This window comes from Habropoda laboriosa, unplaced genomic scaffold, assembly GCF_001263275.1.
Source record: "Habropoda laboriosa isolate 0110345459 unplaced genomic scaffold, ASM126327v1 scaffold5, whole genome shotgun sequence".
Taxonomy (NCBI): domain Eukaryota; kingdom Metazoa; phylum Arthropoda; class Insecta; order Hymenoptera; family Apidae; genus Habropoda; species Habropoda laboriosa.
Window position 1 is genome coordinate 4,337,179 of NW_017100161.1, and position 14,498 is coordinate 4,351,676.

At 42.8% G+C, this 14,498-nt stretch overlaps 1 protein-coding gene across 1 annotated transcript in view; it reads right to left on the reverse strand.

The window, feature by feature from the left end:
* The window catches only part of LOC108577642 (microtubule-actin cross-linking factor 1), an 80,315-nt gene that overhangs the window by 7,581 nt on the left and 58,236 nt on the right, over positions 1 to 14,498 (reverse strand). The window contains exons 21-32 of the mRNA XM_017940823.1: positions 14,367 to 14,494; positions 13,255 to 14,298; positions 12,690 to 13,167; positions 12,435 to 12,604; positions 8,706 to 12,349; positions 5,427 to 7,554; positions 5,104 to 5,351; positions 4,209 to 4,283; positions 3,655 to 3,826; positions 3,453 to 3,570; positions 3,140 to 3,369; positions 2,947 to 3,064 (exon numbers count right to left, since the gene is read on the reverse strand). Of these exons, the coding sequence (XP_017796312.1) occupies positions 2,947 to 3,064; positions 3,140 to 3,369; positions 3,453 to 3,570; positions 3,655 to 3,826; positions 4,209 to 4,283; positions 5,104 to 5,351; positions 5,427 to 7,554; positions 8,706 to 12,349; positions 12,435 to 12,604; positions 12,690 to 13,167; positions 13,255 to 14,298; positions 14,367 to 14,494 (8,553 nt within the window). The remainder of the gene's footprint in view (positions 1 to 2,946; positions 3,065 to 3,139; positions 3,370 to 3,452; positions 3,571 to 3,654; positions 3,827 to 4,208; positions 4,284 to 5,103; positions 5,352 to 5,426; positions 7,555 to 8,705; positions 12,350 to 12,434; positions 12,605 to 12,689; positions 13,168 to 13,254; positions 14,299 to 14,366; positions 14,495 to 14,498) is intronic.

A 14,498-nucleotide genomic window follows, 5' to 3' on the forward strand; every position in this document is an offset into this window, starting at 1 on the left:
AAAATTGTTTTTTTTTATACAGACAGAGATAGTCAGATAGAGAGAGAGAAACAGACAGAGAGAGAGCGCAGAGAGATAAATTAACGGGCAGATATAGTATAGAGGGTACAAGGTACAAATCAGAGCGATCAAAGATATACAATATACAGTAGTACGTGAAGCGACCAGGTAATGTTACGCATTTTACAGCGGCGTTATCGAGTAGTCATGCGCGTAATCAACAGCGAAAAATAGCCGGTTTGGTTAATTGAATAATATGTGTGTGTGGTTTTTTTTAATTGTATAATGGTGTTGTGGTCAAGTGTTGTGCAGAGAGAAAGTTGGAGAAGAGATAGAGTAGAGAATGTACAGGTAGTTGTAGCAGTAATAGCGAGAAGGTAATATAGTAGCGACAGTAGCGGTTATAATATAGTTGCGACAGGCGATGGTAGGCGGCGCACGCGGTATGTCATGTGCGAGTGTACAAGTGGAACAAAAAAGAAAAAAAATACAGTGTGTTTTAGATAATGTTCGTTCGGTAATTCTTTTGGGGGGCGTTTGAATAAATAGTCAAGGGTAGTAACAAAATAATTAACGTTTCGAAACGCAATTGCGAGAAGTTAAATATGGCTTCCCATTAATATTAAACCGTTGAAAAATATTTGAGTGACACGTAGGATGGCATGCTAACGTCGTCGAAGTCGAAAGTCGGTTATTTGATCAATCTCAAAGTGCCTAGAAGTTCTCAAGTATCAATGTTCAGTGTCTATATTTACTCTGTACTGAAATTCAATTAAAGTTAGCAAGTAAATAAGGCGGGAAAAGTTGACTATCGACGTCGACGTTCAAATAAGGGCCAGACGACGCGGTTAAAGTGATACTTTGACAAACGGGGGAACGTTTATCGGGTAAAAAGTGGATCGACGTCCAGGAAATGGATCTCGTCGTTCCTGCGTATAGTGAAAGGGGGTAAAATGATTGAGATAGGTTAAGACGGTACTAATTTCAACGAGGTAAACGCGAGAACGATTCCAAGATTTTCGGTTAGAGCAATCTCAAACACAGAATCACCATGTTGCATGCCATTTTACACACCACACACACACACACACACACGCGCGACACTTTTGCATGACAAACGCGGGAAACACGAACACTAAGTATACACACAATAAGAAGTCGAACTCGTTGCGAGGAAGCAAACGTATGTACACGTACAAGATACGTATTCATGCAGGATATACGAAAACGTTCATTTCGTGGCCAGTACGATGTGAGAAACAGCTTTTTTGGTAAATAAAAAAATATTACAAAAAAATCATTCTTCTGAATGTACAATTTTTATCTGTGAATAAAAAAATGTTAAAAAAATGATCTCTTTTCCCCTATAATAGTGAAACGTACGGACCACGAGTATCAATTATTCCCATATAAAAAGATTCTCACCGAGCGGACACCAACCCTCATGTTGTTCCGGTTTGTTAGGGTCCGGTATCGGCATTAGAAAAACTTGACGAGTTAATCACGATATGAGGAGTTTAGTTGGTCCGTTTCTTTCCATATTTTATTGTTTGTTTTATAAAATATTCGAAAGCATGCAATATTCAATAAACTCGATGCGCAATTAAGAATGTAAATACACGTAATCATGTCGAAGAATAGGTTATGTCAATAAAGTTGTGCGCAATATATGAAAAAAAAAGAATGAAGTGACAAGATGTATTGATGGATGGAGATGGAGCATATTGTTAATTATTCATTAAGAAGGGGGAACAGGGCGCCAAGGGATTGGCAGAAGATGATCGACGTTAGTAACATACTAATGAACAAGCGATTACGGAGTCTCCTAATGTAACCAAGATACACTATGATCGCTATGGTAATGGAGAAAACGATCGCGTTCCACGAATTCGATCATGCGTAACTCATTGCAATAAAATCCAAACAAAACTGCTAAGGGGCAAAAATTTGTAAAAAAACGAATAAGTAAAGAACAGTCAGGGGGTTTATAATTCGTGGAACGAAGAATCGTTTACAGTTAGTGACCACAAGCTGAAAAATGAAAACCTAGCCAGAGTACGCAGGTTAAAAAAAAAAGACATTATGCGAAGCGGAGATCGCTAGTAAAAAAAAACGAGCGCACGCTTCTTCATCTTCTGCTCATGTACACGGTGTTAAATAAACTCGTTCTAGAGTCTGTTAATGATTAGTCACGCTCACACTTTGTACCTCAGGAGCTGAGATCGTACACGTATAATAAATGTATATATGTATATAGCAGCAACAAAAATGCGACACATGAAGAGATAAAAATGAATTATGATCGCGCGGGAATTAATGAGGGTTCGTTAGTGAGACACAATTTAATGAATGATCTTCTTCGTTCTTCTTTGTTTAGTATTATACTCTACTTTCTTTGTTAGAAGATTATTTTATTTTTATCAATGAACGCGTTATTGTACGAGCAAACATTTATTTCCGAGGCAGCGGAAAGCGATCGAGTTCGATTCTCTTTCGAAAATATTTGTTTTAGTAAAAGGGATCGAAAAAAAAAAAAACGTAAAGGTAAAAAGCACACAACGTTAGTGAAAATATTTCCAAAAAGTAAAACGTATCAAATTCAATCCCACACGCGTGTCTAGACGGTAAAGAAACATAAACGCGTTTTAGCTGCCTCTTTGGATGGGGACAAGGGGCTCAGGGGGAATAGTGAAAGATTATTCGTTTTTATATTCGAGAATCCGTCTAATCTGTGTCGCGTTCAAAGGCAGACAGGGACGAGACGGAACGGTCTTAGGGAAGTTTGAAAGTTCTGTTTGTAAAGACTCGTTGTTATATAATAAAACAAAAAAAAAAGGAAAAAGAAAAATACATAAATCCCGAACACATCGATTTTGGCGGTATAATTCGACGGTAACGGAGTAGAGAGAAAGAAAAAGAGATAGATTAAATGGGAGAAACACTCACCGCGGCAAGGGTCATTTTTTAATAGAAATTCGTCCAAGGCTACCCATCCACCACCGACTCGTACCATTACGGTCGATCGTAGAATTCGAACCAATCGTAATTTCTGACTGTCTCCGAACTGGAAACAAAAGAAAAGAAGTATAAGTTTCTCGTATTATAAAATAAAATATATATTCCAAGACATCTCCTATACCCTGTATTTTCCTTCGCCAACTTGGAACACGCGGAATTTCTGGCGACAAGTACAAAGCATCACCAATCGTTTCACTTCGTCGTGGATCTTATCGGTATCGTTATATGTCCTACGTTCCTCCCAGTCTGGTCTCAAAGCAGCGATGAACTCCTTCCAATCTATCAGTCCTTCACCATGACGATCGAACAAGTCCGCAACTGCTCCCATTTCCAACCTTGACGTCTCGAATTCTATGGAAATAAATCAGGTTTACGATGGTCCATTTCGATGTTCAACCTTTCTCTACAACTTTATTTGTAATTAATGAATTTACTGGTGTTCATGATTCCTTGAATGAAGTCCTCACGAGGAATCAGACCGTCGTTGTTCTTATCCATCTTCCTGAAGAGATCTGTCAGTCTGGACTTCTTGTGGTTCATGAATTTCAAGAACTACAATGAAAGAGTAATATTAGTAGAACCAGAAGAATGTAAATTATGAGTGATGGTAGACTTTTTGTACTTTAATAAACCTACCCTCTTACGCCAGTCTTCCCAGCTGAAGTTAGCAACACGATCCAGCTCCTGGATGTAATTATACTTATCCTGCAGGCGACGTTGACGCTCCCACGCCAGCATCCAAACATGTCTCCACCTGTCCCAGAGAAGTTTCACCCTTGGGCTACGGAACTCCAGCTCAGCGCCTTTGCTATAGACGAACAGACAATCTCGTTAGCACTTTCCATCGTGAAAAATCGTATAAATAAAGCGCGAGAGAAGCAAAGGAAGCTTATGAACGAAGAAATCAATCACCATAAAATTTCAACCCTCGAGAAACTTATCAGATAAAAGAAGAAGAAGAAGAGAAATGATGGAAAAATCTAAGAGAGAGAGAGAGAGAGAGAGAGAGAAACAAAACGAAAGTTTAAAATGAACTATATAGAGAATCTCGTTGATCAATGACGATCGACTGAACCTCAATGAAACTGCAAAGAAACAAGATGAAGAATGAAGAAGTATTAGGGGAATCGTGAAAGCAAAGCAACGGGCTGATTAGATATAAGATCGAAGTATGGATGGGAATGACGAACCTTCCTTTAGGTGGGAACCGTGGGCCGATGTGCGGCAACGAATCGGGTGTTCTGTCACGACCTGGGCTGGCTCGGCTAAACAGGAACATGCGTCACATCACTCGACACTTCTACTAAACAGCCGCACGATAGAACTCGCGCTTCTCGTGCAACCAATCGCTTCAGTCCCGAGTCAGCGATCGATCTTCGGTCTCCTTACGGGATCGAGCGAATGGAGGAAAGGGGGAAGAAAAGGAGAATGGGCCTCATACAATATTATTTAAAATTATGAAAATTATTTACATTTTTTTTATAACTTGTATGTCAAATAAAAAGAAAATAATTAACATTGCGAACTGTTTTTGTACGTAGAGACCTGTTCTCCATTCTTGTACGCCTCGGATGCGCTTCAACTGAACGTTCTTACTCGTTTCCTCAGACTCAAGACACTCTATCACATTCCATGCTGCTACTGTATAAAACGAACCGATTGGACCTTGACAACGCACCTTTCAACACGGACCCAGTTGTCCTCGTGGACGTCAGCGCTCTATCGTTATCAAAAATTCACGCAGAAGATAAGAAAAAAAAATAAAAAAAAATAACTAATAATAACTTGGAGTAGAGTATCAAACGCAACACATGCACGGGCAAGTGTAACTTTTCAAACGACAAAGCGCACGCAAACGAAATCGAATGGAAAAGGGAGAGAGAGAGACAGAGAGAGACAGAGTGTACGTTTTAGTTGTGTGAACCAAGATTTCGAGAAGCAGATAGGCGAGTGTCGTTCATTCCGGCTACCTCGAACGAAAGATGATTTACGACGAGCGCAATCCTTGGCGATCTTCACGTTTTGGTACTCGCTAAAAGAATTTTGGGACCAGAGATAAATGGGTGAGAAAGAATGTGAACGTACGTTGGTGCAGGTGACTTAGCCTTCGATATCTTCTTCGTGTCTTTCGTGGGTTTGATCTGTCTGGCCTTGCAAACACGATCGACTTCGTTCTGTCTGCGACTGGTGTTCTCCATGAATTCTCTGTGATCTGCGATCAGCATTTCTAAGGTGGCTTTATCGTCTGGCAGAGGTTCAGCCTCGAGAGCGTTCAAAGTGTTCTCTAAGCCCTCTAGCCATGACAATAATTCCTCTAAAAGATTGTCGAGGTCCTGAAAAAAAAAAAAACATGAAATACTGAAGGAATTAAGGATTAGAAAAAATAAATAAAATAACTAGATTTTTACTTGAAGTCCTCGCATATGGTTCTCCAACCTCTGGTTTCTCTGCTGCGCCCAAGTGGCAACCTCTTCCCATCTCGACTGAATAATTGTGATCCAATGTTTGATAACCAATGCTCCATCAGGATGAGCCTTAGCAAGAATCATATGAGCTAACTCCAAAGTTTGGTCCTTCTCAACCTCCTTAGTACGTAATTCACGCAAGAACTTCTCGTGTTCCATCAATTGATTCCTACTTTCTTGCTCGTCTTCTGGCAACTGTCCAGCGAATCTCAACTTCATCTCAGCGTCACTCAGCCACTCTAGAAGCACGTGAACAGCCTTGTGCAGGCGTTCAGCTTCTCTGAGGGCATCTTCCAATCTTTCAGTCTTGTCAGAGGACAATCTAGTTACCGTGTCCCAAAGATTGTTCAATTCAGCTAATTGAGAGTCAATAGCAGAAGCATCATCCGGTGTAGCCTTGCCTAAGAGCTCGCGACCAGTTTTGATCACAGACTCCATCTGCGAGGCTCGAGATTGTAAGTCCTTTTCGAAGGTCTTGTGCTGTTCCACTAAATTCATTACAGTGTCTAAATCACCATGAAGCGGTCCAGTGTTCGCCAGTTGTTTCTCAGATTTACTGAGCCATTCCAGTAACGCCTGAATCGCATCCTTAAACTGTCCAGAGAATAACAATGCTTCTTCAAGCTTCCTCTGCCTGTCCACGCATTTACCACAGATGGTGGTCCATTTGTTCTTCAGCTCGTTCAACAATTCCTTCAGTGCAAATTCGTCTGACTTGGGAGCTTTGTCTTTCAATGATTTTCCACTCTTCATGGTGGCGTCGTAGGTTCCTTGTTTAGCACTCAGAGCCTTCTGCAATTCACGGTGTTTATTCAGTCTAGTTTTGATCTTCTCTGGATCGTTTCCTCCAAGACCACCATCTCCAGCAACCTCGTCCAAATTCTTCTCTGTCTCGTCTAACCAGTTCATCAAACTAGACCAAGCATCATGGAACTCTCTAGCTTCTTTGTATCCATGATCCAAGGCTCTTGTTCTCTCTGCAGACTTAGAGACTACCCTCTCCCACCTGTGTTGCACGCTTATCAACAAATTTTTGATTAGAATCACGTCCTGTTTCTGCGAGAAGTATTTTAGATGAGTACCCTTCTTGTCCAGGTTCAACATAGTCTCACGATGGACGCCAACATCCTTCTGGAACGCTTTATGTTCCTCTATCTGACCAAGAATAGTCTCCATTACCCTGGATACTGGTTTCAAATTAGTCAGAATCTTTTCTGCGTTAGTTAACCAATCGACGAACGCCTGGAGTGCATCGTGGAACTCTGTAGCCTCCTTAAGAGCAATTTCTAACTTGATCTTCTTATCACTGGCACGAGCAGTCACGTTGTCCCATCGTTGTTTCAAGGTTCTCAGATTGTGGTTCAATCCACCTGCACTGCTGGAGTCTGCACGTTTCAAGTACTCCTGTCCCTGTTGAAGAACAGTCTCTACCTTAGGACGATTCTGTTCGAGTTCGTTGTACACTTCCATGAATCGTTCTAACTGTTCCGAAGCTGTCTCTGGTAATCCTCCAACAGGTTTCGAAGCTACTATAGTATTATCTACATCACCAAGCCAAGACAGAAGATCTTGTATCTCAGCGGTGAAGGACTGAGCCTCCCTGAGTGCATCTTCCAATTCTCGTTGCCTATCAGCTGCACGTTGCAACAAATCTCGCCAACGACGATTCAGCGTGCCTAATTTCTCTGCTGTTGTCGAAGCTTCTGCTGTTCCCTTTCCATCTTCGATTAATTGTCTTCCAGCATCGTTCAGGGTGTCGACACTTGTTTGATGAGCTTGAATATCGTTCACAAGTACTTTTAATTTCGCTAATTCTACTTCTATCACTTGTGGATCTCCAGCCACAGCTTTCAGGTTGTCCAACGTGAGGTCTGTCTTCTCTATCCATACTAACAACTCATCTAGAGCATGTTGGAATTGTCCTAAGCGTAATAATGCGTTCTCCAAGAGTCTCTGCCTCTCCACCAAACCTCGAAGTAGTCCATCCCATCGTTTATTCACTGCACCAAGCGGTTCCTTGATTGCGGCGGCTTGTTCTGACGATGTTCTCTCAGTTAGCTCGGCAGCTTGTCTGAAATAGTATGAGAAGGAGTTGTAGGATTTATAAGAACGATTAAAGGAGAGTTGTACGCGTCGATGTGAGAAAGCGTACACCATGGGAATGCTTGTAATAGGTGCGTCGACCATTGTTTAAACTTGTACGTTTAAATTCCGCATGTTTAGTCAAGATGAACACAGGTTCGACGAGTCTACGGGAGAGGAGCTATACTGAATTATTTTGAGGAGCCACTCTTTGATCGCCATCAAGATCCCATCGTTTAATTTAAAAAACAAAAAAAAAAAACTGTGACATCCAGTTGTCTCAAGGACTCTCTATCCTTACTTCTACGTTTCCTACGGCGTTTTTTTAAAGAAAAAAAAAAGAAGTGGCATTCGATCTTGAAGACATCGACAGAGCTGCTCCTTACTATAATTCGCCAGGAAAGCCGTGAACTCCTCGAGTCCCCGGCCAAGTACCTACGATACGGTGTTTTGTAAGTAGAACAGGCACGTCACGAGCCAGGCAACAGCCAAGGCAGCCAGACATGCAGGCAAAAAAGTACATGTACGTCCGTCGATCAAACACTGTTCGAAACTCCAACCAAGATGTCAGACAGTTAGCGATTCCAATTATTTGACCTTAACTTGGGGGGTATTACGACACTTGTTACGGACGTTATGTGTGATTAAGTGGGCTTATGAAGGGCGGTAAATTCCATTCCGGTAAACCTGGATCTATATATTATCTATACTCGAAGGTGTGATCATGTAATAAGAGAAAAAATGTTTGTATAGAGTGTTTTTTTAAGCCATGCTCTAACTACTGCAACAACACAGAGAGAGGTTGACTTGCCTTGTCAGACTCCTATGCGTTCAGGAACCGGCGCGGAAAAAACAAAAATTTGGGATTAGAAATCTCGCTGTTTTAATAACCATATAGTGGCTGTCTTCGGTTATTGGTACAACAACTGAACAATATTAACGACGCGAGGGGCGAGAGACGGACAGATACAACTGTTCACAGGTGAATTGGGAACATTTAGTAGTCTCCTGTTGTGTGGAGCACAACGTTCATGAGGAACGTGTCAAACTTTCGGTGAGAAAATCTCAAAGAGAAAAAAAAAAAAAGAAAAAAATTGAGGGGACCAACCACAGATAGAGGGAAGAATCGCATCTGATTACCTGTTCAGAGCTTCGACCTTGACCATGTGAGGATCTACTTCAGCTTTGAAATTGGCCAATTGTTTGATCTGTTTCTTAACTTCGTCGATGTCACTTCCAAGTGGTCCCATTCTGGCGAACTTCTCCTCAGCTTCCTGTAAAAATTCTAACAAATCGTGCAGAGTCTCGTGGAACTCCATGGCTTTCTCCATGGCGTCTATCAGGTTCTCCTCTCGCCTGGCATACAGAGCAGTAACATTGTCCCATGCTTGATCCAAGTCCTCGATGTGTTTCCTCACTTCTGGTTTGTCTGGTTCACCACACAGACCCATCAACTCGTGACCAGAAGCCCTAACTTGCTCGACGTCCGGTTTAGTCTGATCAATCTCGTGTCTGATCTCCTGCAGAGCCACTTGTTGCTGTTGGATAGCGGCTGGCTGAGCTGCTGGAGGTGCCTGACCTGCTAGAGCATCTTGAAGCTCTCTCAGAGTCGACATTACTCCGTTCAATTCTGACCAGAACTTCTCTGCAATAGCCAGAGCATCGTCGAGAGTGTGTCCTCTATCGTTGGTAGCTTTCTGCACGTCGCTCCATAATTTGTTGAGTTTCTCCAACTTCCGTTTGATGTCTTTCACAGCTGGATCAGCTCTGTTACCTGCTTTGCTGATCACATCGTCAGCTGCTCTCCTCACAGCTGCGTAAGCTTCTGATCTGTGAGCTAATTCGTCTATCAAAGCACAGTTCTCCTCCATTTGATCCCTCAAACGACCTGGATGAGCGCTGATAGGTTCTGCGCCGTTAACTTGATCAGCTGTGGATGAAAGAGCACGTAACATTCCTTCGAGTTTATCGGAGAATTGTGAGGACTCCTGGAGAGCCTGTTCCAGGGTCTGTTGACGACTTCGAAGTTCTGCTCTGAGGGCTGCATACCTAGCAGTGTCTGCTTCAAGAATATCCTGTATTTTGATACCTTCTTCTTCGTTGCAAAGCTTCAATAAAGCTTCACCGGTCTTGTTCAATTTTTCTACTAATGGTTTGTGCTCGTTGATACTCTGCATCAGCATCTCGTTCTTGTCCTGTTGGGCAGCTATTAGGTCAGGTCTTAAAGCAGGCATAGGAAGCATGGCTACTTGCTGTTCAGCTTCTTCTAACCAGCTCACTAAACCAATGTGCGTGTCGCGTAGATGTTCAGCCAATGGTAAGGCCTGTTCCAGAGCTCCAAGTCTGTCTGCTGATAGACCAGAGACAATTTCCATGGTTTCTCTGAGGTCGTCCATTTTCTCTCGGATGGTTGAGGTGTCCTCGTGTTGGCCATTTTCACGGATAACCTTCTTTGCTGTTGATATAACGTCTCTTACACGACCTTTCTGACTGGATATGTCGTCGTTGAGGGCTTTGTGTTCCTTCAGTTGGACTCTGATGATTTCTGGTTCGCTGCTTGGTGGTTCTGCCTCTCTCAGTTGATTATCCACTTCACGGAACCACTCTAGTAGATCGTCAATGTCACCGATAACTTCCAGAGAACGTTGTTTGCTAAGCTGAATTCTTTCAGCCTTTCGTTGAATTTGTTCAGCAATTGCGTCGAATCGCCTGTTGTCTCTGGTGACTAGACCTTCAATAGTAGCGGCGCCTTCACCTGGCGACAATTGAGACAACTGTGGTCCTACTGCGTTGATTTTATCTAAAACTGGTCTATATTCTGATATCTCCATTTCTAATCGCACAATCTCGTCTTCGCGTGGTTCGGCAGATTGCAGAGCTGATTCTGCAGCCTGCATCCAGTCCATCAGACGATTATGGTTGTCGTGGAATTGTTGGACAAGTGGTAAAGACTCTTGGGCGTGTTTCAGCAAGTCAGAACCACGACTGACCAAATCGTTGAATCTTCGCTGTAAGGAATCGAGTTTGTCTTTCAATTGAAGAGCTTCATCGCTGGAGATGTGCTTCATTAATTCCAATCCAGCGTCTGTGGTACTGTCTACTTCGGTTTGCCGAGTGGAAACCTCCTCGGTCAAATCAGCAAGATCTTCCATTTGCTGGAGAAGCTTCTCTGTATGCACTGCAAGGACTCTGTACTTGGACAATCTGATCTCCATGCCCTCCATCCAGGCTTGAAGCTCTTGGTAACTGAGGACCAGGTGACGTAAACCCTGTCTTGATCTTTGGAGTAAGCTACCAAGTGCCTCTGACCTTTCAACCAAAGCAGCATACCTGTCAGCTGCATCCTGAAGCTTATCAGCCAGTAGAGCAGCTTCATCTTCGCCCACCAGAGCCATAAGTTGACTAGCAATCTCTGTGAGTTCACTGAAATCTGGTTTCCTTGATAGAATGTCTTCGTGAAGGGCATCGTGTTCTGCAACACGTTGCTGGATCTTCTCCTCATCAGTTGGAACAAGCTCCATGTCTCTGACTCGTTTCTCAGTCTTGTCTAACCAGATTGCAAGTGGTACCAGTTTGTCTTGGAACTGTTTGGCCACTCCCATTGCTTGTTCAAGAGCCTCCATTCTCTCAGCTGCACTCTCTGTCAGATTATCGAACCTTCCCACTAATTCTTTCAATTGTTTCTCGATCATCTTTCTTTCCTTAGGATCTGCTCCAGCAGCCACTTCCTGGCCCATGTTGTACAAAGAGGACATTGAATTTTGTCTGTCCATTAGCATCTTCTTCAGGAATTTCTGCTCCTGTAATTGTGCTTTGACTACCTTATAGTCAGATGATGGTGGTTTCTGATTGGACACCATTTCTTCTGTGTCTGTCAGCCATTTCTGGAGACCTTCCAGAGCCTCCTGGAACTTTCCAGACTGGAGCAATCCCACGTCCAATCTTCTATCTCGTTCGTTGAGTCTGTCCTTCAGATCGTTCCATCTCTCGTTCATTCTATCAACATCCTTCTCGATATTTCCAGTGTTAACGTCACGACCAGCCGTCTGTATTAACGCCTGACCAAGAGAATTACACTCCTCAACAGAACGAGCCAATGGTTCGATCTTATTCATCTTCAACAATCTGAAGTCCTCTTGTTGAGCCTTAATGGATTCCACTTCAGATCCAACAGGTTTGAACTTCCTTACATGATCATTGGCATCCTCAATGTCACTCATGACTCTCGTGTGCGCTTGATAGAACTCTTGTAACTTGTTCAGAGTGGTAGTAAGTTCGTCGTAACGGTCTCTAGACCGATCATCCAGCTTTCCAACCTGTCGTTTCAGCCCAGCAACCTGTTCTCTGGTCGCCACAGCATCAGCCGCGAAACCATAATCGACCAAACGTTCTCCAAGACCTTCTAAGTCAGTAACTTCCTCGTACAGACGAGTCACCTTGACCGTTACCTTCGTTGTCTCTTCTATCTGGATTCGTACGATCTTGATTTCTCTGCTTGCTGCTTTCATCGAGTCCATCTCCTTCTCGATACTGGTGATCTGTTGACTAATTGTCTTGACGTGATCGTTGAACTGTGCAACCGCAGTAGCCGCGCTCTGTAGTTCGTTGCATCTGTCATCCAATTTAGATTGTAGATCGTTGATTCTATCGGTCAGGTTGTCTACTTCATCTTGTAAGTGCGTTGCATCCACTCCTTGCTCGCCAGCCTTGTTCATCAGGTCGTTGGCCTGTTGTTTCACGCATTGTAAAGGCTTCTTCAGGTTCGTCGTCTCTTCTCGTAAACTCTGTAATAAAAAATGTCACTTGCACATTGAGTATCGAGTGATTTTTGCAATGTTATATAGTTCTTTCAGTAGATCAATTAAAAACCTTTATCCTATCGAGAAGCTTCGGGTCTTTGGCCGCTCCACCGAGGGCATCATGGGACGCCAATTTATCCTCACAACGCTGCAAGCCGTGGCGTAGTTCTCGTAGATTTTCATTGAAGTCCATTAAGTGCCTTGCAGTATCCTCCAGAGACTGTGTCCTTGCTATCAGATCTGTAACATTCATTAAACCATTCGTGTACATTAATTCAACAATGAAAAACATGCAATAAAAGAATGATTGATTGATTAAACTTACCATTGTTCAATTTGTCCCACCTGGTCTTCATGGCACCAAGCTCATTCTTAACATTCTGTTTATCTATATCACAAGCTCCAAGGAAGGTCTCTCCAAGAGTCTTGTTATTTTCAAATTCTCCAGAGTGCTTCCAGACCTCGTTTCTGAATGAGGATAATTCTTTCAATTGTTTCTCTATGTCTTTACGTTTGAAAGAAGCTGGTTTCAGGCACTCGAGTCTATCTTCAGCTTGTCGTAGCCATGGTAAGAATGCGTCTTGGGCTTTGTAGTACTTCTTACAATGTTCCGCACATGTCTGCAGTTTGGTGTGTCTGTCGAGCATGTCCTTCTTCAGACGATCCCATTGTGATTGCATCTTGTCTAAATCACGCTGCAGAGATCGGTTCTCGGTCTTCTGAGATCGCGTCAACATGTCTCGACCCTTGTTCAGGAGCATAATGACTTCGTGCTCTTTGCCCATTACGTTTCTATATATGGGCTGTAAACAAAAAAGAAATTTATTTTTTAACATACTTCTTATATTAAAAACATTTTGAACCCTTATTAAAATTAATAAAGCTCTTACCTCATGGTGGTCGAGTTGTTGTTGCAAGACATCCTTGTCAGCGGATACCAAAAGCTTCTCGGACATGTTTCCAAGTTCATCAGCGAGCCAACCCAAGGTTTTGGTACAGGAGGCTTCAAACTGTCTTCCATCTCGCAGATTGCCCTCTATCTCAGCCTTCTTGTGGTCCAATTTCTTTTGCAAGTTGTTGTACATTTTTCCAACTGCAGCCAATTTTCCATGAATCTCAGATTTAGAAGCTGGATCACTCAGAACTTCGCACAATTGGTCTCCAGCTGCCTCAGCATCGGCCAACAAAGGTCTTTGACCTTCCAGTTGCCTCTCAAGATTCTCAATCTTGCGCAATTGATCTTCAGGATCTTTTTCAAGAGTCAATTCATCGAGATTATCTGAAATTGCTTGCAAAGCGTCACGCAGACGGTTCAAACTTGCGTCAAATTCGCGGCTGGTGTCAACTGCGTCACCCAAACTTTGCGCCCTCTCGTCTAAACGAGCCAATTGGTCAGACCATTTGTCCAAAATGGATCTTAATTTGCTATTTGTTCTTTGGCCATCAGTGGAGTCAGTTCCTATGACTCCCAAGATATTCTCTCCAACTTGAATCAAGTGATCCAACTGAGGTTGCTGAGTACGGAATTCTTCTCTCAAAACTTGAACCTGTTGAACTTGACTGGCTACCATTCTGGGATCAGCAGAAATAGGTCCCAAAGCACTCAACATTCTTTCCTTAGATCCTAACCACGACGCCAGACCCTCAGATGTATCATAGAAGTCTTTCACGTCATCCAAGAACTTTATTCTATTCTTGCAACGTTCGCTAAAGGATCTCCATTGGCTGGTAACATCTTCCATCTCGTCATTCAATCTGTCTACGCCATCTGCTCCCTTTTTACGTCTAACCAAGTCACGTACTTGAGTTCTGGTGGTGTCTAGTAGCGATTGTTTTTCGTACATCTCCTCAATAACGATCTTGATCTGCTTGGCTGTCTTGTCTGCCTCCTCTTTCGTGCTTGGCATAGTCTCTTTAGGTATTTGTCTCTGAATCTGTAAACGTAAACATTTCTTTATAGATTTAATCTTATAGAGTTAATCTTTAAGTCAATATACGCTACCTTCTCTAAGAACTGAGAAAGCGTCTTCAAGTTGTCCATATGCCTCCTCAACTCGTCCCTCACGTTGTCCAGTTCCGTTTGACGGTCGGTAAGACGAACGCCCAGCAATCCGTATCTATTGTTGATCTCTGA